The following is a 24,712-nucleotide window of genomic DNA, read 5'->3' as shown; positions in this document are numbered from 1 at the left end:
TTGGGGTGCAATCATATAATCAGTATAGAAGCAGGCTATTCGGCCCATCGAGCCTGCACTGACAACAATCCCATCCAGGCCCTATCCCCGTAACCCCACATATTTATCCTGCTAGTCCCACTGACGCTAAGGTACAATTTTGCATGGTCAATCCACCTAACCTGCACAGCTTTGGACTGTGGGAAGAAACTGGAGCACCGGGAGGAAACCCACGCAGACATGGGAAGAATGTGCAAACTCCACACAGACAGTGAACCCAGGTCCCTGTTGCTGTGAGGCAGCAGTGCTAATCAGTGCGTTGCTATCTCCAAAGGGCACCTCAATCAGCAGAGAATTAATACTTCCTCCCCAAACTCCACCATAGGGATACTGGGAGCTGCTCCCCCCACCCCCTTGTCACTATCATCAGGGGCTCTCTCCACCCTGACAACAGCGCAATCACTGGAGGCTATTCTCCTCCCCCCCCCCCCCCCTCAAATCTACAACAATTGGGGTTCCCCCACCCCTCTGCCCTGTGATGGCACGGCACAACATAACATAATCACTGCCTCCCCCCAGAGCCAACAACTGCAGCAGTATTACTGGTACAAATCAAAACAAACATTCCAGCAATTAGAATTAATTATGCTGCTGCAGTAACAACAGGGGCTGCCGGTTACAGACAAAGCAGCACGAGTTAGCAGAGCTGACTGCTAAAACAAACACTGCACAAGAAATATAACACACATACATTTGTATATATAGATAAGTCTTCTGAAATTTTGTCTGATTTTTGTTTGCTGGAGGAGTCCCTATTTTCGCAGAATCTTTCTTCAAAAGATTAAATGGTTTGGATAGAGTCCTAGAATCCCTGCAGAGCAGAAGGAGGCCATTTGGCTCATCGAGCCTGCACCGACAACAATCCCACCCAGGCACCCATAACCCCCACGTATTTGCCATGTTAATCTCCCTGACACTAAGGGGCAATTTACCATGGCCAATCCACCTAACCCGCACATCTTTGGAGTGTGGGAGGAAACCGGAGCACCCGGAGGAAACTCACGCAGACACAGGTAGAACATGCAAACTGCACACACACAGTGACCCAAACTGGGAATTGAACCCAGGTCCCTGGAACTGTGAGGCAACACTGCTAACCACTGTGCCAGCTTGCCACCCCAACTAGAGCAGATTGTAAATGGTCTGTGGTAGAATCAGGACCAAAGGATTAAAGCACCATTCCCCTCTTCATGCTTCTGATGTACTGATGGAACAATAGAGATACAGTGCAAGCCTGTTACTTTATTTTCAACAAGGTTAACAAATACGATCAACTAAACTAAAGTAAATAGGGAACATGTAATGCATTCAGAATCTGCTTAAGCAATAAATAGCACATGTGGATTCTGCATTTGAGAATTTACTGATCTGACCATCTAATATCACTATGGGGTAGATTTTCAGCTCAGAATAAGGATCTGACAGAGACCCTTCATAATGCATAGCATGAAAGTCAGGCAGCTTCTACAAAGGATGAGTGATCATTTCTGACAAATTATTGACCATAGGGTGAAAATGAAACATTTAATCTGAGTTCCTTTATAAAGTGAATATTCTCCACATAATCTCTGCCTTTGGTATTTTTTTGAAGGTTGATTTTGTCAGAACATTTTGGTCTATTCTTTCAGATTCCCATTTCCGTTGATCTTCAAGCAAGAAAAACTTGCATAAATATAATGCCTTTAACATTGTCAAAAATAACCAGTGATCTTTCCCGGGAGCAGGTTAAGACACAGTTTGATTGGGGTGAATTTTATGGAGTTGACAGGGGCCTTGGCCACTTGTTGGAGACATGGTGAGAAACCTGTGCTGATTCCGGCTGGGAAGGCCCACTGATGTCTATCAGGCAGTTGAAGGGTCACCGACGAGCTTTCCACTGGATCAGGACCCTGGGACGTGCAGCTCTTTTACACAACTGGCACCACCAGAAGATGGTGGTTGCTTCAGGGAAAACACCCACTTGAAGCCTGGATCTTCACTGGATCCCCGCATTCAGGTGAATGATGATGAGAGGCATTTCACTGGGTGGGGTTTATGGGTGAATGGGTCAGCAGCAATGGCAGGCGGTGGTTTTTAATGCCTACCCTCCTCCTTGACATGGGCTCGTGATCAGGCCCTGAGTCCCTTTGAACAAGGGACACCCCCACCTCCAGTGCGGTGATAGGATTGCCTGCTGTTGGTTTAATCCCAGCAGTGGCAGGATGGGGCCTAACTTGATTAGGAACAGGAAGGCCATCTACAGATCTTCTGCCTTGGACTTAAACAGAATAGAAGTGCCATCATCCCACTTGATTAAGTGTCTTCCCTCATTCCAAACTCGCCATGGGAGGGAGCACAAAATACCATCCAGTGAGTCATATAGTACAGTACAGTGCGCAAGAAACAATACTTTTCACTGTGTACAAATACATGTGACTATAATAAATCAAATCAATCTAGGGAGCTGTTAGGACAGGTGAAGTTTTAAGGAGTATCTTGAAGAAAGGAAGAGGTTTAAATCATATAAAAATAAAACTGGGAAAGAGGTTTAAATCATATAAAAATAAAAACTGAATTCTATAAATTGGAAATAGAACAAAAAGTGCTAAAAATATATGATAGTCAGTTAACATCTGAAAGGAAAAGCTACATTATTTTGAAAGTGATTTATCATTAAACCAGCATAGTCCAACTAAAGTAGTGCACTTGAATGACTTGGAAGACAACTTGAGGAAGGACAGTAAACTGTCAAAGCTAGCAGCACAGGTATGTTATTTTTCAAAAAAGATTTAATAAACTATTAACAGGTTCTTACAATGCTGGAACATGCTGCCTTCGTCAGACATCTGAAAAGGTCTTGGAAAAGATTCGATATGGGTCCAAAATAGATGGGGAAAACAATGGAAGGTGAAGGATTCATTTTGGGAGAATCCAACGGACAAGGTTATTAGAAGTCATTGAAGTCAGTATTCAGAGACCTCCATAGTGTTTACCAGTAAAATAAGACCCTGTTCTTGATATTTGAATTGAGATTGATTGGACCAAACATGGGAAAGTGAGAGCCAATTTGTGCTGGTGAAAAATTAGAAAAGTCTGAATGTTTATTTATTCGGAGAAACATTTTCAAAATATTTGTTGAAATATCAACAATTTGGACAATTTGGCAGATAAAATGTCATTTTTTCACAGAACAGGGCAAGGAAGGAGAGGAGAAGGGAACGTGGCAGCTTCATTACTGGCTGGTGAAGAGAATCACATTTTATAGATTGCGCAGAGACAAGTGGTAACCGGTTCTCCCACCTCTGAAAATGCAGTAACTGTTATTTGTTTTAGCTGATAGAACTAACAACAGCAGCTGAAATGTTTTAGTCAAGTTCAATTTACTCCTGGTAAATCCTGTCAGATTTCAAGGCTGCATGTACTCCACTGGGGACAGTTTAGAAGTCTGTGGTACACGAATGTTTTGAAAATAAGTGCGATTTGCGTGTGAAGCAAATTAAAGATAGCACATTGTAAGTATTGAGTACTTTGACAGAAAAGCCAAATTATTTTTTCGACACTTTTCTTGAAGAAGTACCATAAAATTTTACAAAGGATAACGGGAAGGAAATTACAAGTCATAAATGATGTTGTGTTCTTGCTAAATCCCAAACTTCTCGAAAATCTACTTCACAATTCCCAGACTGGTTTTACTGAGTGGATGAAGAAATGGAGTTGTGATTGTGCATGTATGAGGTCCCGATCCTCAATGGTCACAAATACAAATTTGAACAATATGAAATGAACTTGGAATGACAACCTTTGAAAACAGGCCTTGTATTTTCCAGTTGTGCTTTTAGAAAAGTAAATCCCCTATTGGGACGGAGGATACAAGTCAAACACGTTGGTCAATCTTTTGCTGCAGTATAGTTTAGCTTTAATGTGTGAGGCCTTTCTGTCTTCAAAATATGATCATCACTACAAATCTCAGACTAAAGTAATTTGTAGAGAAGCGTATTAGGATGATTTTGTCTTGTTCAGTTTAATTCTGCCAAAATAACTTGAACTTTCCTCATACCAACTGAAATTGCTTAAAATTGGATTTAGGTGCCTGTATTGGTGCTAAGTGCCTCGAATTGAATCCTATCTGATTAAAGTAAATCTAGATTTGGGTCATTGGATAAAATTTGTTTTATGGAGAATTTGAAATTGCATGTTTAGATTTAAAAATTGAAACTTAAATATTGTTGTAATTGCCTCACAGGAGACCTCATAAGGTTCCATTGTTTACCAGGATTCACTCTAATTGGTAAGGAAATTCTTACTTGTCGACTCGGAGAACGTTTGCAAATGGATGCTGTTCCTCCATCTTGTGAAGGTGTGTACTTCATATTTATGCATCCATTACAATCTTTCTTTTAATCCAATCCCAGATCTATTGTTACATGTTAATATTATTGATTGATTTTCTCCACAATCAAATGTCCAATAAGTGTTTGATGTGCTGATATAAAAAATAATGTACAGATTGAAAATTAAAGGTTTTATCTCCACAGAATGCAGTCTTAAATGCCAACCTTGTCTAAATAGGGGAATTGGCTTGCTCTGGATGGGGCATCAGTGGTGGCCCCTTTGATCCACCAACAGAACTGTAAGCAGCATACATTCCTGCTCTTGGGTCATCTGGATGTTCTTCCAGGACAAAGAAAATTGGGTTCAAGGGACGTTTAACTACTATGGGAGCCATGATGCTGTTATAGTGATGCTATTGATAACTCTGACAAGGTCTGAGATCTTTTCTGGTACCTCAGCAGGACTCATGCCAGTTGGTAAAGGGGTGAAGTATGGAATTCCCATGGTTGGCCAGGCATGTATCACCGAATGCTCCCTTGATATTGTGGGGGGAGGGGGAACTTCCAGTTGCAGCTACATTTTATCCCATTGATCCCTTGACCAGAAATCCTGCTGAGAAGCATCTTGACCTTGACATGAATCAGAGTTTCCAGCATAAAGCCCTTTCAGATCAAATGAAAAAAACATCCATTGCTATTAATGTTTGTAGGTTTCTGGTTTTGCACAATTGCAATACTCAACATAAACATAAGTCAAGTAACTTTTTTCCCTGACTCGAAAGCTTCGAAGAATTAAACTGTTTCAAATTGAAGTGTTCAGTTCCCTGTAAAGGACAGTAAGCAGAGCTTCCTGCCTCAATTAACCCTTTGTGTAGCTACTTCTAGGATAATTGTCCATGTCCTTATACTCTTAACCTAATGAAATGACCTGAAGCTGATTGTCTAACGAATGAAGCCGCTACACCACCACCCCCCCATCCCACTTTTCTGTTGGCAGAATTCGAAGTACACAGCTAAATTCAATTTAATACAAGAATTTGGAGGCTTACAGAACAAACCTCAGAGTAGAAGACAGAAATTCCAAAATCAATGGCAAGATACAAACTATAAATTTTCATACTGCGGAAAACATTTAGCAGCTGAATGTCTCATTCAATGCCCATCTAACTTCCTGAACATCCCCACTATGTTGCAGACTTGATAATTGGTAAAGGCATAGTATTTACTGCGATTAGTCACATAAACGTTTAAGGGCTTAGTTGTCAATAAAATTACTGTAATTTCCAGTCACATAATGCTGAGGCTTTTAATTCCTTGTTCGTGGCTCAGTTATCTACATTATAGATTCTACAATACTTCATTGATTTTCCACCTGTAATTTTGATTGTGTGTATATTGGAAAGAAAATTACAACACTTCATTAGATTTAGATAATATTAGTAAACAAGTTGCTTCGTCTTTCTCATCTTTGATATCGTGAACCTGATAGAGAAGGGAGCAGAAGCCACATTAATGTTTGCAATATATATAAAAGCAAATTATTGCGGATGCTGGAATCTGAAACCAAAAGAGAAAACGCTGGAAAATCTCAGCAGGTCTGACAGCATCTGTAAGGAGAGAAAAGAGCCAATGTTTCGAGTCCAGATGACCAAGGCTTTGACAAAAGGTAATCTGGACTCGAAACGTCAGCTCCTTTCTCTCCTTACAGAGGCTGCCGGACCTGCTGAGATTTTCCAGCATTTTCTCTTTTGGTTAATGTTTGCAATGGTACGATTGTGGAAGCATCCTGCATATATGACTGTGACTGTGCTTACTGATATTAATGTACTTTCACTGGATTGAGTGGGTGCTACAGGTATTTCTCCTGATTGTGTTCATTATATTACCCTTAAATTAGAGGCCCCATAACAGGGTTCACAGTTCCTAGAAAAAAATAAATCATTGAGTGACACAGGACACACAGCCTTCAGAAACAAAAGGGTCATTTTTGATACGTCTGACTCAACAGGAGCGATTTTCAGCCCATCGCCATCAGAGAGAATGGTGGCACGGGTGGAAAATATGGACAGAATCAGGAAACAAAGGGCAAGAACCTCGTTTTAATGTTTTCGAATACATTTTAATGTAATTACCCAGCTGTCCACCACATGATACACTCCCTCACTTAATATTCATACCTCACCAACGTGACGTCACATCGACGTGGTTTACAACATGTTTTGAAAAACGAGATTCAGTCACTGAGATACCCCAGGGGATACAAAGGTAAATATAGCCCTTGGGGGAGAGGGGCATGCCCTGGCACTGGCCTCTGCTACAGGTTGATACATGCCAGGCAGTCAGGCAGTGCCAACCTGTGCCAAGGGGGCCACGGTAGGCCATCTGGGAAGCCACATGGTGTGGCGAGTTCCCATTATGTGTGGTGGGCGGAGAGCACCAAGGCCATTGAAGGGGGAACTTGCAGACATGGGAGTGGGGGGAGCAGGCAGTGAGGGGAGGACTTGCAGGTATGGGGGCTGGAGGCAGTGAGAGGAGAGCAAGCAGTGAAAGAGGAACTTGCAGACATGGGCTCTGGGAAGCAGGCAGTGAGGAGGGATCTTGTAGGAGTGGGGGGCATCTTGCAAGCAGTGGTGGGGGGCAGGCAATGAGGGGGGAACTTGTAGGCATGGGGGGAGCAAGCAGTGGGGGGCATCTTGCAGGCAGTGTGGGGGGCAGGCACTGAGGGGCAAACTTGCAGGTATGGAGAGGAGCAGGCAGTGCAAAGGTGGGGAGGGTGCGCCAGCGACAGTTCTATGATGGAAGCGGGAGGAGTTCAACCTAAGTGCTAATCGGGGTGCCCTTTAACGATGGCATCATGATCTCTGTGGAACCGGCATTAATGGCTCTATTAGGCCCTTTCCCGCCAGACTGATGACAAAAACCCTGCCCACTCATGTTATTTCTTCAGAGAGACTCAATATCTGGACTAAAAACTTTTTTTTGAAAAAATGTGGGAAAATGCATCTAATACGTCTAATAAGTGATTAAACATTACTGCATATAATCTCAATATTGTGTATTGTGTTGTCACGGTGAAATATGAGAGTGTTATCGATACATTGAGAGTTCTTTCCTCCAGTCATTCATGTGAGCACAATGGTTGGTGTCGAGAAACCCATTTTACACTCACGCAGACATTCGGGACTGAAGGAAAGCAAATTCAATTGTGTGTGTGCTCATCTCCATCACTGCCGTGAATTGCTCAATAAAGAATTGACTGAAGATCTGAATGCAAAAGAAATTTCTGGAAACTGCCACCTGTACCCAACAGAATAATAAATCACTACTTTGCAGTCTGTGCAGGCCACAGAAAAGAAAAGTCGAATCAAAATCAATGAGAACGACCTGAGAGTAAATCTTTATAAATATTTGGATTTTAGTGCATTGAAAATACAAGAACATTATCCTCTCAGCCTATTCTGTAGTTGAAGTTCTCATATGGCTTATTCGCAAGCGTGAGCATCCTGAAAAGATGTTTATACCTGCTTAAAGGGAATTGTTGTTGTTTTTCTTTTAATTTCAGTGCTGTGTCCAGTCAATGAGGTGCGAACTGACTCGACAGGTGTCATATTGAGTCCTGGTTACCCAGACAGCTACCCTAACTTCCAGACCTGCGCTTGGAGCATTATTGTGGAAAAGGGTTACAACATTACCTTGTTCGTCGAGTTTTTCCAGACGGAGAAAGAGTTTGATGAGCTAGAGGTTTTTGATGGTAACTTAAAAATGACCATAAATGACATTCAAGATGTATTTACTTGCACAGACCCATAGCTTCATCCTTTCCGTTATCTTTATATCCATTTCCATACATCAATGTAATATTTTGGTCGTGACCGAATTGTTTTCCACCCACCCCCACCCCCATTCCAGGCTTCTCTGCTGGCAAATTCCCAGGCAAAAAATGGAACTGAGACACTACCAATTTATCCAAATTATGTACCCCTCCAAAATGGCTTTATTTTATAATTAAAACTGAAAATACCAAAAACACTATGCAGGCCAGGGAGCACCTGTGGAAAGAGAAAAGTCGGATTAACATTTCAGGTCAATGATGTTTCATTGGGACTCCATTACTTTCTAGAAAGGGACTTCTCGCATTCCAATTAGTTAATATTAAATTCTATCTGGAATGAATATTTCTTTTAAATTCATGGAGGCATGGGCAGAAACTTAATTAAATAGTTTTCTCAGCCATGTCAAGAAAAAAATCTGATTAGGAATCTTAAATGATTAGTTTATCAACAGTTGGCTCTCCAGAGGATAACTAAAGTTGGAGAATGTAACACGTGCATCTGAAAAATTCCCTTTGTAGTCCAAAACTCTTTGAAATTCACAACACATTCAAAGAAGGTAAGCACAAATTCTTTATCGAAAGCCACATCTCCTGCAGAGAGACTATCTTGATGATCTATTCATTACAATTTCGACTTGTTTGAATTTTCAAAATTCATATCCCTAAAGTGCAGGCCTGATGACACAGAGAAGAAAGGAGAACACATTTCACAGGGTGATGTTTGTGTTTTCACTTACTGCAATTTACACAGGATTGATAAAGTCATCTAATCTTACAAATCATTATGTACAGACAGCTGGTAGCCTGAAGCCAAATTTAAAAGAGCTAAAATATCATTTGCATCTTGGAATATCTTGTACGCCCCACTGCCAATCTACCACAATATGATATGATGTCTTAACCCCAGAAAATCTGCCGGGATCTATGGAAGATTGGAGCTTACTGGGATTGGAAGCTTGCCTGGTTTTTTTCACACCAATTTCCTGAATAACTGAATTAAAGTCGTGCCAGAGTCAAATTGAATTTTTGCAACAAATGGTGCATTGGCCTCATTCATTCAAAGGCACTTTTACATTATTAGCTATTGGGCCATTGGGCAATACTGCTGAAACCCTGCCAGCCCAGAAGCTATTAGGTATATTTGAGAGGACAGGTGGGGCCTCAGTTTTACCCAAATACAACACCTCTGACAATGGAGTACCATCTCAGGACTGAACTGAAGTATCAGAGGATACTGTGTGGTCAAGTCCTTGGTTGCAACTTGATCTCACACCTTCTGTCTCAGGGGCTTGAATGCTGCTACTGAGCCAAAGTTGATAGATAAATACATTGACACTCGTAACCTGTTATTTAATAATTTCTGAGCAATGTTGAAGAGTTCATAAAAATTATAGGTGGCGAGGCGGTAGTATCAGTATCCTAAATGTGAAAATGCTGAGGAAATCAGAAACACAAAGGGACTTGGGAGTCATTGTTCAAGATTCTCTTAAGGTTAACGTGCAGGTTCAGTTGGCAGTTAGGAAGGCAAATGCAATGTTAGCATTCGTGTCGAGAGGGCTAGAATACAGGAGCAGGGATGTACTTCTGAGGCTGTATAAAGCTCTAGTCAGACCCCATTTGAAGTATTGTGAGCAGTTTTGGACCCCATATCTAAGGAAGGATGTGCCGGCCTTGGAAAGGGTCCAGAGGAGGTTCACAAGAATGATCTCTGGAAGAGTTTATCGTATGAGGAACAGTTGACGACTCTGGGTCTGTACTCGTTTGAGCTTAGAAGGATGAGGGGGGATCTTATTGAAACTTACAGGATACTGTGAGACCTGGATAGAGTGGACGTGGAGAGGATGTTTCCACGAGTAGGAAAAACTAGAACCAGAGGGCACAACCTCAGGCGAAAGGGACGATCCTTTAAAACAGAGATGAGGAGGAATTGCTTCAGCCAGAGTGTGGTGAATCTGTGGAACTCTTTGCCGCAGAAGGCTGTGGAGGCCAGATCATTGAGTGTCTTTAAGACAGAGATAGATAGGTTCTTGATTGATAAGGGGATCAGGGGTTATAGGGAAAAGGCAGGAGATTGGGGATGAGAAAAAAATCAGCCATGATTGAATGGCGGAGCAGACTCGATGGGCCGAGTGGCCTAATTCTGTTCCTATGTCTTATGGTCTTATTAGACAATATATCTGAATTGTTGCACAAGGTATTTGAATTGTGAAACTTAACCATACATTCTGCTGCCACAAACATCAAATCAAATCCGACTTGTTATCCGAAGACCACTCGCTCTGAACTAAACTTGCATTTGGAAAGACAATCCTTTGTTAAAACTGTATTAGAGTAGTGACTACACTTCCACTGCCTTTCATGATCTCAGGAAATCCCAAAGTGCTTTACAGCCAGTTAAGTCAAAAGTACTTTGACTTAATAGCCACAATGCTAGACATCTGAGCATATGCACCATTTTAGTCAGGGAGGGTATTCCATAAGAAAGGAATACTGTGGCCTTCAGTTTCCTTCTCTGTATTTGATACCGTCTGAAAGCAAGTGTCAACAAAATGAAAGGTCAGAATTTTTCAATTGAACAAATATAATGGTCTGATATCTCAATGGGAGTACAAGTAGATTTTTCTTGTTTGAACAGTGAGTGTTTTTCATGGACGTATTGCATTTTTCTTCTTATGCTTTGTGCCTGATATCCAATTTTCTTCGAACACCAATTTCAACTTGGCCATTTCAATGCAGCCACATAATTCAGATGAATTGAAAATGCCAGGTAATGGTTGGGAGAGATCATTCTTCATGATCCCATCTACAAAAAAAGGCTACTTTACATTCTGCAATGGACAAACAGAGAATGCAGTTAGATGAAAATTCTGCATATTATGGTGTTTATAATTATGTGAAACTTTGCTCTACGTACGAATGAGATAAATTATTGATAGAATAGGACTGTTGTAATTCTAACTTTAGATTTCAGTTGGACCTGCGAGAACAGTTTCTTCTTTGTAATTAGAATCATAAAACATTTACAGTGCAGGATGAGGCCATTTGGCCCATCGAGCCTGCACCAACAACAATCCCACCAAGCCCTAACCCCGTGACCCCATGCATTTACCCTGCTAATCACCCTGACACTAAGGGGCAATTTAGCATGACCATTCAACCTAACCTGTACATCTTTGGAGTGTGGGAGGAAACCGGAGCACCCAGAGGAAACCAACGCAGGCACAGGGAGAATGTGCAAACTCCACACAGACAGTGACCCGAGGTCAGAATCGAACCCGGTCCCTGGCACTATGAGGCAGCAGTGCTAACCACTGTGCCACCATGCCACCCAAATTAAAGAACAACAAACAATATGTGCAACTTCCTACATTAAGTTTTCTGTTTAAGTACACTTAGAACACATTACAGAAACACATTTATACATGTGTGAATAGAGTAGTTCAACAGCACATTTTCTCCACAGTGAATAGTCTGATAGTTTAGCCCTGCTGGATTTTGGAACATGTGTGGTTTTATATTTGACAGCACCTTTAATTGATTGCACGTCTCTGTGGGACCTCATTTTGAGTTTTAAGCAAGTATGAATCCTAATTGAAGTCAATCTTATTAAAGATTGGGGGCTGCATAGTCACAAGAAAATTAGACTAAAAGATAGGACTGTGGAGATGCAATGGCAGACACTTGAGGAAAGTTTCATAACACTCGGCAACACTCATTCCAGTGAGAAAGAAAGACCCTCAGAGAAGATTGCACCATCAGTGGCTAATTAAGGAAGTTGTAGGTAGTACAAAAAAATATATAATTCTGCGAAGATTAGTGGACAGAATTTAAAACCAGCAAAGAGTGACTAATTAGTATTTTTCTGATGAAGAAATGGGATGTTGCAAAGTTGGAAGGAAAGATTATTTTTGAGAATAAGTATGAGAAAAAGCTAGCTCGAAATATCAAAATATATGTAGATATAAGAGTTTCTACAGGTATTTAAAAAGGAAAAGAGTAATTAAAGTGAGCCCTGGTCCACCAGAATGGGGAATTGATAATGGAAAATACGGAAATGGCAGAAGCGTTGAACAGATATTTTGTGTCTTCACTGTGGAAGGCATAAATTGTGGGTGGGATTCTCTGACCGTGCTAGCCCCAAGACCGCAAATTCCCACCCAAATTCAATGGACCTTTAAATGGTCCATCAAATTTTCTGTCTCGCCTGCTACGATTCCAGTGGTGGGCATGATGGGAATACCAGAAATAATTGGAAATTGAGAGGGAGGAACCTAAAACTATTTTAATCACCAGAGAAAGGGTCCTGAGAAAATGATAAGAATTGAAGGCTGACCAGCCCCCCAGGATTTGATGGCCTCCATCCTCGGATCTTAAAAGAAGTGACAGCGGAGAAAGTTTGTTGTAATTTTCCAAAATTCGGGAAAGGTACCGTCAGATTGGAAAATAGTGCATGTAACTCCTCTATTCAACATAGGAGGGAGACTAAAAACAGGAGGCTACAAGTCAGCTAGCCTAACATATGTCAGGGAAATGCTAGATTCTGCTATGCAGGGTGATATAGCAGGGCATTTAGAATATATCATGTAATCAGGCAGAGACAAGGTGGCTTTGTGAAAGGGATATTAGTTGAAATTATCTGGCCTCACCTGCAACCTGGATCCTCTGGTCCTGCAAAGGTCAATGAACTTTTGGCTGGCTCACCAAACCCGCTGCCACAGCAGGACCAGAAAGCTTTGGCCTTTGTGGTTGACTCAATTATTAGAACAAAGAACAATACAGCACAGGAACAGGCCCTTCGGCCCTCCAAGCCTGCGCCGCTCATGTGCCCACTAGACCATTCTTTTGTATCCCTCTATTCCCAGTTTATTCATGTGGTTATCTAGATAAGTCTTAAACGATCCCAGCGTGTCCGCCTCAATCACCTCGCTTGGCAGTGCATTCCAGGCCCCCACCACCCTCTGTGTAAAATATGTCCCCCTGACATCTGTGTTGAACCTTGCCCTCCTCACCTTGAACCCGTGACCCCTTGTGTTCGTCACCTCCGACCTTGGAGAAAGCTTCCCACTGTTCACTCTATCTATGCCCTTCATAATTTTATACACCTCTATTAGGTCACCCCTCATCCTCCGTCTTTCCAGGGAGAACAACCCCAGTTCTCTTTGGGGGAACTTGTGGATGTGGTGTACTTGGATTTACAAAAAGCATTTGATAAGGTGCCATGTCAAATTTTCTACATAAAATAGGAGCTCATTGTGTAGGGAGCAACTTATTAGCGTGGATAGAGGATTTGTAGTTAACTGCAAACAGAGATTAGGGATGTATGGGTTATTTTCAGGTTGGCAAGCTGTAATTAGTGGAATGCCACAGGGATCAGTGCTGGGGACTCAACCATTTACAACCTATTTCAGTGACTTGGATGAAGGAATGGAATCTATTGGCGCTAAATTTGCTGATGATACAAAGATTGATAGGATGGCAGGCTGTGAAGAGGGCATAAGAAGTCTGCAAAGAGATACAGATAGGTTATGTGAGTGGACAAAAATCTGAGGGAAAGTACGAACTTGTCTGCTTTGGCAGGAAGAGTAGAAAAGAATTATATTATTTAAATGGAAAGAGATTTCAAAATTCTGTTCTATAGAGAGATCTGTAAGCCTTGGTACATGAATCACAAAAAGTTAGTATGTAGGTACAGCAAGTAAGAAGTGAAATGGAATGTTAGCGTTTATTGCAAAGGAAATCAAGTTTACAGTGCGAAAGTTTTGTTGTACATGGCATCCGTGAAACCATATCTGAGTTATTGTGTATAGTTTTGGACTCCTTACTTAAGAAGGGATATAATTGTATTCAAAGCAATTCAGAGAAGATGCAATCTACTAACTCCTGGGACAAGCGGTTTATTTTGTGAGAAAAGATTTGGCAATATGGAGTTTAGAAGAATGAGAGATAATCTTATTGAACCAAATTAGATCTTGAGGGGACTTGGTGGATGTCTCATCCCTCATTGGCGATACTTGAACTAGGGATTAAAGAGGTGTGTATGAGGTTGACTGAGACTTTTGTCAGACATCACATCGAGATTTATTTGGCCGGTTTGTCTCCTCACCAATGGTTGCAGTGAACATTGAGTAAAGGGTTTGCAACCAATGTGCAACTGACCTCATTGCAGGACAGGAGTCTTTGTCCATGAAGTGGAAGAGAGGTAAAATCAACCTCTACAGTCAACTGTGGAGATATTCATGTGAAGCATCAGCAGCTGTAATAGGACTTTGCAAGGTTCCAGCAGGATAGTGGTTTACCTTGGCCGGATTGTTCACAATGCTGATCACAGTGTCACATTAATACTATGGCCATCTAGGACTGATACATGTAAGCATTTCTGTGATTGAAGAGTGCTTGCTTGCTACTCAGCAACCTCGAAGAACAAGGGCAGCAGATGCATGGGAATAACATTACTGTAAGTTCCCCTCCAAGCAACATGCCTTCCTAACTCGGAGCAACATCACCTCCCATCACTCTCACTGGGTCAAAATCCTGGAACTTTTCCCCGGTACCACATGCACTGGAGTGATTCAAGAAGGTGGCACACCATTCTCTAGGGCAATTAGGCACGGGCAATAAAATTGCTGGCCGAGCCAGCATTGCCCACATCCCATGAAAGAGTTTAAAAATCAATAATGCAGGTGAGGTACTCTGAGTTACTGGACCCGAAAGTAACCTTGAAACTTGACATTATAGAAATCTCATTGAATATGTGTTCTATTGCTGAATATGTGTTCTATAACTATTGATGAATGGTGATCAAAGGACAGGAAATAATCCTCCCTGATCAATCTGCATGGCGGCACAATCTAATGGGGTCCAATGGTGTTCTCATGCTGCTCCTTCCTGTGCATCCATATATCTGGTTCTGCCTGAAAGAGCTGTCAACAAGGTGTGCCCCCTGCCCTCCATTGGGAGTAGATGTGAGGGTGACATGAGTGAATCCCTGCTGATGTAAGATTTGATATTGCTCCCAATTGCCATGCACATGAACACTTTAAGGGCATCGGAAAATCTCAGTTCCATTTATAAGTTGCTCGAGGTTATGGGGGAACTGAATGCCAGGCTGGTCCTACTCTGCATTTAGTGCCAGGGCTCTGTATATCATAGTTTAGCACATGCAGTGGACCAAACCTGCAGCAGGGCAGAAATTATGTTCTGCTATTCAATTCATCTACCAGAAATCAAGGTATGTTAAAGAAAAGAATAATGTCTGAAACCAGAAGGGAGCAGGGGCCTTGCAGCCAGCAGAGGATAGAAAAAAACAGTCACAGAAATGTCTCAGCAGGTTACTGTGCTCTGAATCAGTTAGCTTTCAAATTGTCTCTGGCCTGTCCGCTGCATCATATCCTTGCAATGGCCTCTGTCTGTGATTCCATGACACCTTGACCCTTCTTGGTACTATTCTTTTCACTGTCATCGTTGGAAGAAACATCTCAATCCTCCATGTTTCCCTCAGCCAAGATATCTTTCCTTTGTAGCGTGAGGCTGTGCAGGGTGCAGCAGACAATTTGGCACAGTCGAGCATAAGTATTGGAGAGTCTCGCCTGAGCTGTCCTGAGTGGGGTATCCCTCAACCCCAAGGATCCAGTCCTGCAATTGCTGAGGTACTTTAAAACTTGTGGCATCTGAGAGTGGGTCAAAATGTAGGCATTGAAAGAATTTCCTGGGAACCGAGCACTAAGACACAGGATTTTCCTTGCGTGATCACATATTGGCTTCATGTTCAGGGAGTGAAAACTTCTCCTGTTGATGAATGTGGCTGGCTGTTGCCAAGGAGCTCTCAAGGCCACATGTGTGTAGTCAACAATCCCTTTCAAATACAGAAAACATGAAATTGCAGCAAATCCCAATGCTCTTGCGGCCTGGTTTTTAGGATGCAGACAGGAATTGGACAAATTGGTGTGCACTACTCAACAGGGCATCTGTCACCTTGTGGATAGACTTGTGCCTCCTTGACTGGGAGGGACCACACAAATCCCCATAGGAGGCCTGGAAGAAGGCACTGCAAAGAAATTTAAGGTGGCAGAGACCTTTAATTGTACTGGCATTGGGTTGTCTCCAAGGCCTTTCGGCTGTAGGTCATTGTGGAGAAACTGGCAGATATGTGCAACCACATTCTAAGGGGCCAATGGCATTGCCTTTCATTCATTTCTGCACATAGGTGCACCATCTGCAATATACCCATTGTTGTCGGGTCACTGCTCGTTGTTCCACTGACCCCCAGGCACCGGCATCCTGACCTTCTGAGGCCCTGCTACTCAGGCCATTGCTCATCCTGACACTGTGCCAACCTGTGCTGGCCCCAGCCAGTAGAAAGGCAGGGTTGCCCAGAGCCTGCATGGTCTACTCCTCAGTGGATCTGTGAACAAATTGCAGTAATCAATCTATTGTGCATATTCCATTCGGGTTTGCCCCCATCTCAGGGTCACTAAGCAAATGCTGATCTCTGTATCAGGCTGCCACCAAGATATGGCATCCTCCACCCCACCCCTTCTGAGTGAAGGACATCCTGCAGGAACAGAGATGAGTGTTTCTCCTGTAGTTTCTCTCGTACATGTTTGTGCATTTACTGAGGCGATTACAGTCACATGTGAGAACCCTCTCTCAAACACTATTCAGTTTGTCTGTACAGCCCTCTATAGAGAGACCATTGCCTTGGCCACATAGAAAGACTTAGAACATAAGCCTTGTCAGCCATGACCATTCACCCAGGGGGATGGTGATTTGCTGCCATGCACTAGCATGCTCCATGAAGGCATCCACCTCTCTCCCTGATGGCACAGTGGGGTGGCACGGTGGCACAGTGGTTAGCACTGCAGCCTCACAGTGCCAGGGACCTGGTTCAATTCCGGCCTCGGGTAACTGTCTGTGCAGTCTGCACGTTCTCCCTGTGTCTGCGTTGGTTTCCTCCAGGTGCCCCGCTTTCCTCCCACAGTCTAAAAGACGTGCTGGTTAGGTGCATTGGCCGTGCTAAATTCTTCCTCAGTGTACCCGAACAAGCACTGGAATGTGGCGACTAGGAGATTTTCACAGTATCTTCATTGCAATGTTAATGTAAGCCCACTTGTGACATTAATAAATAAACTTTAAAAAATTTTAAATAGACTTTAAATTTTCTTCATCCCTGCCTCTTATAGCAGCAGATGACACAGGATGAGTGATAGCTCCAGACCTTGCTGGGATCTCGATGTAACGAGAGCCTGAGTCACCACAGCCTGGTTCTCAGCTGACTGCTTCCTGATTATTAGGGTGTTCCTTTAGTCCGCCAACTGTGCTCACCTTGAGCTCCATCCACCTGAAAAAACTCTTCTCCCATTTTGAGGTATCACGGGTTAAGAGCAACAGTGTTGCATAGCTTAAATTTCTAAAATGGTGCGTGTGACAATGGGGATTTACTCAACTATCTTCTAACCATCCCCCTGATCACTCACTAATTCCCCCCATCACCCTTGACCTACCCAATATAATTATTCCTCTTCCCCTTGTTAACCTTGAACCTCTACCTCCAATCCCATTATTCTTGCACTCATAACCATCAACCTCAATATACTTTATTTCCCCTTTGAGTTTACACCCATTACTGCCCCAAGTCCACCCTGATCTTGACCTATCCTGTTATTAGAGCCAATTGTTTTATCCATTTCTGTAACCCCCACTGCACAATGAACTCTTCAGATATTTTACTATCACCCTGGACCTGCCACCCTACCACATCCTATTCCCCCTCCTCTCACCATGACTTTTCCCTCCGCTGCCCATTCAATTCAACTCTGAGGATCCCATTGTAGACAGCACAGACCCTGATCTCTAGGACGATCCCTCTCCCACCTCCTCCCCCATACAGCTACAGTACTCCCAGACCCAACAAACAAGGCCCTACTCTACCATTCCACATCACTACGCCGGCAGCATGGTGGCACAGTAATTAGCACTGCGCCTCACAGTGCTGGGGATCCAAATTCAATTCCAGCCTTGGGTCGCTGTGTGGTGTTTGCACGTTCTCCCCGTGTCTCTGTGGGTTTCCTCTGGCTACTCTCGTTTCCTCCCACAGTTCAATGATGAACAGGTTAGGTGAAATAGCACAGTAAATTGCCTCTTTGTGTCCCAAATGTGTAGGTTAGGAGGATTAGCAGGTGAATATGTAGGGTTGCAGGGATGGGGCCTGGGTGTGATGCTCTGTCGGAGAGTCAGTGCAAACTTAATGGACCAAATAGCTTCCTTCTGCACTGTTAAGATTCTATGACATGCTGTCTCCCTCCCTGTTTCCCTTCCCCGGCCAGCCGCCTTCTTTCCCACCCTCCATCTGCCTCCCATGTCCAAGTAAACTGTAGCAAATCTTAAGTATGTGTGCAGGATGTTCAGTATTAAGATCTCCATTTATACACTTGCATTTCAAAGGAGAGTTTGACTGCATGGTTATATATCAAAGAAAGTTGTTGTAACTCAAGGGAGTCTTCAGCTTCTAATTGAACAAAGATCTGAGAGATCAGAGAATCTTCCTTTATCATCATTTGTGATGGATAGATGGACAACTTTTGTCCTTTTCCTTTTTTTTAAATGATATATCTGAAGGATGCTTTGTGACCTGCCTGAATGCTAAATTATTTAAAACAATCTTCATTCTTTTAATTTAGGGAGTGGAATAACCTCAAACGTGAAAACAATCCCCTGATGGCATTGAGCAAAATTCACTTGCATCAAAGGCATTTGGACTTAGAGGAGCTGTAGGCAAAAAAATAATGCAATTTAAATGCTAATTACAAACAGATGTACATGGAGGCAAGGACATTTTGTTTACAAGAATACATAACCAAATAGACAGACATCGTGAATAATTTTGGTCCTATTGAATGTCTTAGTCATATCGTGCATTTAACTTTAAGAAACATTTCAAATATCGGATGATGCTGGTCAAACCATTCCATTGTGAATGATTTTAAATTGCAGTGGTACAAGTGTCACCATTAATATAGCTCCCCTTCCCCCCTCCCGCCACTTAAGAAAAATGAAATTCTTTTCCTCAAATTTACTATCCCAACAATAATATTTTTTAAACTTTTCCTCGTTAGCAAATTTCATGGAATTCTCAGTCCTGCCCCCAGGGCTGTCTTCCCTCTCAATCAAAGCAATACATTGGGGGAAATATCATGCCCCACCCTTGGAGTTTGGTGGCAGGAGGGTATCTATTCAGACACGAGGTGGGAACTTTGCCACCTTCCTGCTCCATCTGATTAAATGTGAGCACTAAGGCTCCTGGACAGTTTTCCTGTCCAGATATTAACTGAGGCCCTGAAGTGGGCAATTAATGCCCACTTAAGAGAATCACACGACTGCTGCTACTATTCACCCAACAGCAGGCAGAGGTGTCATCATGTCAGAAGACTAAAAAGCAAACCATTTATTGGGTTTGCTTGCAGACACCCAGGAACAGTGCTTCATTCAAAGGCACTCAAAGTCTGGGGTCAAGAAAGGGGAAGGTGATAGGGGCAGGGGAAAGGGGTGCTATTGAAAACTACCTCCTGCCCTTGCCTCCATCTTCCTCTTCCCCCTCCCATGACCACTATCCTCAACTCATTCACCTTTTGCCTTAGGAGATTGAGTGATGCTCCAGTGGGTGCACTGACAGTTCTCAATGGAAATGGAGACCTGCTGGCCTCTGATTGCCTGGTAACTCTCAGGAAGGGGTGGATTTCCGCCCCAGGGGTCTTTAATTTCCAGAGATGACTTGATAGTGGCCAGCAAAGTGTCTGCTAGGCACTTCTCCACCGGAGCCTAATCAGGACTCTCCCCAGCTTCCTAGCTGGCAGGCAAGACCTCTGTCACCTGGATTAAATTCTACCAGTTGTTTCATAACAAATTTGACTTTTGGAAGTGAGATTAAATCTGTTTTAAAAGAGTCTTTCTGCTTGCTTACCTTTCATAATCCTAAATACACCTAGTTCCATCATTGCTGAGCAGCTTCCGATCTGTAATAGATAGACATGTAGGTACCATGATAGGCAAATAGACAAAGCAGCAATAAGAATTCGGCATATTATATGGAGAATACATTCAACTTAAACCGAGAAGGAGGAGGAAGGTTAAATGTTTCAGATGAAAAAGTTTGGAATGTTAAGGAAAAGAATATTAATGCTAAAGACATTGGGAGTGATCTTACCAAAAACATTCTAAGAGCTGAATGAGCGAGAAAATGAGAGTGAATCGTGTTGGTTTTTTGGGCATCTCTCAGATGCATTCATATCGCAATTAGAAAAAAAGAGGCAAAGTGTGATTCTCACCAGTAAGGGGAGTGGGCGGAGTCTATTCATGCCAAGCCAGCTGTAAGGGCACTATTGCGCATGTGCCACAATCTCCCAGAGCATATATACAAGTGTATACAGTGCACAGGGAGATCTGTACACCCCCCACCCCGCCTCTCACCAGACATTACCACCCCATCCCCTCCAGTCGCTGCCCCTTCCCCTGCCGATCGCAAACCCACTTCAACCTCTCCCACTCCCCCCCCCCCCCCTCCACCCTGGTAATCGCCGGCTTCCATTCCACCGCCCCCCCAAAGCCACGGCCAATTGACCAATGTGACGAGCTGGTAAGATCACCCCCATTAAGTTTTTGTATTTTGGGGAAAATACCAGTTTGAGTTCAATGTACTCTCCGTATAATGTGCCAAATTTACATCACAGTGTAAGATTCAGTTGTTACTTCACCTATTTTCTTATATAATATATTAAGATAATCATGGCAAAGAATTTTATTATTGGTATACCACAGATAAATGGTCTTAGCAGCACAATGGCCTATTGAATAAGAAGCACACCACACAGTGTGGTTTCCAAAATAGAGGCCAAGTAGTTTTGTCAATTCCATTGCCGTGCTGTTAGTGGTACAGACATTACGGCCGGAATTCTCCCAAAATAAAACTTAAGAATTAAGTGCCCAATGGGCAGGAAAATGGGGGAATTTCCTGCCCATTTTTTGGATGTACTTAACCGAATGAATCTCCGACACACTGCTTCACAGAGTGCCGCAGATTGATTCAAGCTGGAAAGTGGTGGGGGCAAGGCTTCATCCTGCCTGAGAAGCCAGCAGCATAGTGCTGAGCAGGCCATTGTGCATGCACCAACCTGTCAGTCCGGAGATCGGCACATGCGCACTGGCCACCCTATCGCCCACCTCCCGATCGTTGGCTTCCGATTGCTGGCCTTCACTGGAACCCCAGATCAATGGCCTTCGGATACCCTCCTCCCCACCCAGGCAAGCCCGGATCTCCGCCCCCCACCCACCCCCGCCAGCCACGATCTCCTCCCCCTCCGTCCCATGGCCAGCCCCAATCGTACCCTCACTCCCTCTCCCTTCGATCCCACTTGAAGAATGGCAGCAGGCCCACCCTCCCACCACCGATCTCCCCCTCTAATATGCCCCGGCCCCACTGCCTTGGCACTGCCTGGTGCTTGGTGGGCAGTGTCAAGGTGCTCCGTGGGCAGTGCCAGTGTGCCCTTTGGACAGTGCCAGGGTGCCAAGTTGGCACTTCCCGAGGGGCACCCTCTCTTGCCCCTGACCTGCCGGGGGGCCTCAATGCCCATGTCCCCACCAATGGGTGAGGACAGCTATTCCTCGTTAGTTCCTGGGGAGACTACCATCCTGGGCCCGCTAATCCATATGATGATCAGCTCTGCGCCGGTTTCATACTGACTGCATGAGGCAGGACTAAGACTGCAATTGTGCCTCACCTATTGCCAGTGCCAAATGACAAGCCTAATGATCAAGTATCCCTTGATGGTTCAGGATAGGAATTCTTGGCACTCCTGGGCACGGACAGGAGCTGAAGGAATTGTGAAGCTCTGCCGTTATATATTGGAAAGCTGCCTTTATGTTGATGGTATCTTTGTTACATTTTCTTTGGCTGAATTTATATTAACCTTTAATGTTTACATTGCACAACTGAAGCAAAACCAGCGAAAAACTAATGGCAAAAGCATTTTTACGATGCTTCTGCATCTATGCTTCTTTGCCACGGTGTCATTTTCATTTTTTTATGCAATGATATGTTTAAAATCAGAGATATTTTAATTTGTTCAGCTTTTGTGTCACATCTATGCATTTTTTTCTTCACATTCCAACTTCAAAATCTGTTGCCACAGTGGCAACACAAAAGCAAACTCAAAATTAAAAACATTACTCTGCAGTGGTAATTTAGGTGCCTTTTCAGATTTATGGTAATTGACAGAGAAAATCCTATCCTCAATTTTTAAAGATGACTAAATGGAACTGGAAAGTTCTAAAGAAATTTGAAACAAAAAAAAATAGGTTTTGCAAATCAATTAAAAATTGTGAACTTTTTGTTTGATTTCAGAAATTATCAAAGTCCTAAGCAATGTTAAATGTAACTAAATAAAGTGTACTAACCCCAAGTGAATATGCTGCAATGATCTGGAAATCCAGTTTGACTAGTTGCTGCAAGTCCCTTGCATTACACACTTTCTCCATTGTCATCAATGTATGTCAGCAAGAGGTTTAAAATGCCAATTTAGGAATGCTGCTTAGTTAGCACCTCAGTAAGGAAACCTTTATAGAGGAGGCAAAGCCTGTGGCTTGTAAAAGATTATTGAATTCAATAAATTAGGTGTCTCACAGCTAGGGTTATAAGCAACTGTGCTTTGTGGTACATCATTTAATTTGTATTATTATTAATAAAATATTCCATTGTGAAGGTTATCAAAAATTCTGAATGATTAAAATACCCATTGTATAATTTGACTGATATTCAAGTTCTTCAATTATTGATAGCACAATACTTGCTCTGAGCTGTATGATCTACAGTCGATGCTTGAAGTGCAAAGCTATTGATCACAGTACATTATTCAACATTTGATCTGACATCTCACTTTGTAATTTACTTGCATCCTATTTTCATCAGTATTTAAAACAGTGTTGCTTTGATTTCAAAATTACATTGTAATATCATTTATTCATCATTACAATTTATTGTTCACTTTAATTGTAGATTAAAGTTTGCATGCTAATTTGTCTGTTTCTACCAAGGTCCAAACAGCCATAGTCCACTGTTGAACTCCTTCAGTGGAGACTATTCTTCCCCTTTCAATATCACTAGCAACGGACACCAACTTTTTCTTCGCTGGTCAGCTGATCATGGTACCAATAAAAAAGGCTTCCGCATTCAATATGTTGGTAGGTAGTCAATTTAATTTCATACCTTTCCCAGTTGTAACCTCACCAAATCAGGGCCGAGGCTACTGAAATGGGACAAAGCAAATCTAATGCTTGTCACTCTGGTTTGTTTCTAGCCTATTACTGCAGCACTCCAGAATCTCCTCCTCATGGTCTAATACTCAGGCAAACAGGAGGACAGCTCAACAGTGTTGTTCGCTGGGCATGTGAGCAAGGCTACAGACTTATTGGAAATAGCACTGCCATGTGCAGGAGATCACCATATGGATTTTACTCTTGGAATGTACCTGTCCCAGCCTGTCAAGGTAAACATACCTTAATTCATGAATTCTGGCAATGTTCCTTTAAAAGATAGCAGGCACACATGACAAATCTATTTTTCTCCTGACAACAACCTTTGTTTCTTTCCTTTTCTATCTTCAATTCTTCTCTTCAACAGGAGAAAAACATTTTATTTAAGTAATAAATGGGGAGACGTTGGCCTAATCGCTTGACTATTAATCCAAAAATTCAGCTAATGTTCTGGGGACCCGGGTTCGAATCCCACCACGGCAGATGGTCGAATTTGAATTCAATAAAAAATATCTGGAATTAAGAATCTACTGATGACCATAAAACCATTGTCGATTGTCAGAAAAACCCATCTGTTTCACTAATGTCCTTTCGGGAAGGACATCTGCTGTCCTTACCTGTTCTGGCCTAAATGTGACTCCAAAGCCACAGCAAACTGATTGACTTTCAACTGCCCTCAGGCAACTAGGGATGGGCAATAAATGCTGGCCAGCCTGCAATAAGAAGTTTAACAACACCAGGTTAAAGTCCAACAGGTTTATTTGGTAGCAAAAGCCACACAAGCTTTCGGAGCTCTTAGCCCCTTCCTCAGGTGAGTGGGAATTCTGTTCACAAACAGAGCTTATAAAGACACAGACTCAATTGACATGAATAATGGTTGGAATGCGAATACTTACAACTAATCAAGTCTTTAAGAAACAAAACAATGGGAGTGGAGAGAGCATCAAGACAGGCTAAAAAGATGTGTATTGTCTCCAGACAAGACAGCCAGTGAAACTCTGCAGGTCCACGCAACTGTGGGAGTTACAAATAGTGTGACATGAACCCAATATCCCGGTTGAGGCCGTCCTCGTGTGTGCGGAACTTGGCTATCAGTTTCTGCTCAGCGACTCTGCGCTATCGTGTGTCGCGAAGGCCGCCTTGGAGAAAGCTTACCCGAATATCAGAGGCCGAATGCCCATGACCGCTGAAGTGCTCCCCAACAGGAAGAGAACAGTCTTGCCTGCAATGC

General features: G+C 42.8%; 1 protein-coding gene across 1 annotated transcript in view; it reads left to right on the top strand.

The window, feature by feature from the left end:
• csmd3b (CUB and Sushi multiple domains 3b) overlaps nucleotides 1-24,712 on the top strand; it is a 1,683,329-nt gene that overhangs the window by 1,549,388 nt on the left and 109,229 nt on the right. The window contains exons 46-49 of the mRNA XM_078215503.1: nucleotides 4,262-4,375; nucleotides 7,912-8,100; nucleotides 23,263-23,409; nucleotides 23,526-23,714. Of these exons, the coding sequence (XP_078071629.1) occupies nucleotides 4,262-4,375; nucleotides 7,912-8,100; nucleotides 23,263-23,409; nucleotides 23,526-23,714 (639 nt within the window). The remainder of the gene's footprint in view (nucleotides 1-4,261; nucleotides 4,376-7,911; nucleotides 8,101-23,262; nucleotides 23,410-23,525; nucleotides 23,715-24,712) is intronic.

Source organism: Mustelus asterias, chromosome 7, assembly GCF_964213995.1.
Source record: "Mustelus asterias chromosome 7, sMusAst1.hap1.1, whole genome shotgun sequence".
Classification (NCBI taxonomy): Eukaryota; Metazoa; Chordata; class Chondrichthyes; order Carcharhiniformes; family Triakidae; genus Mustelus; species Mustelus asterias.
The sequence above is the reverse complement of the archived record's forward strand: the minus strand, read 5'-3'. Positions and strand labels throughout refer to the sequence as shown.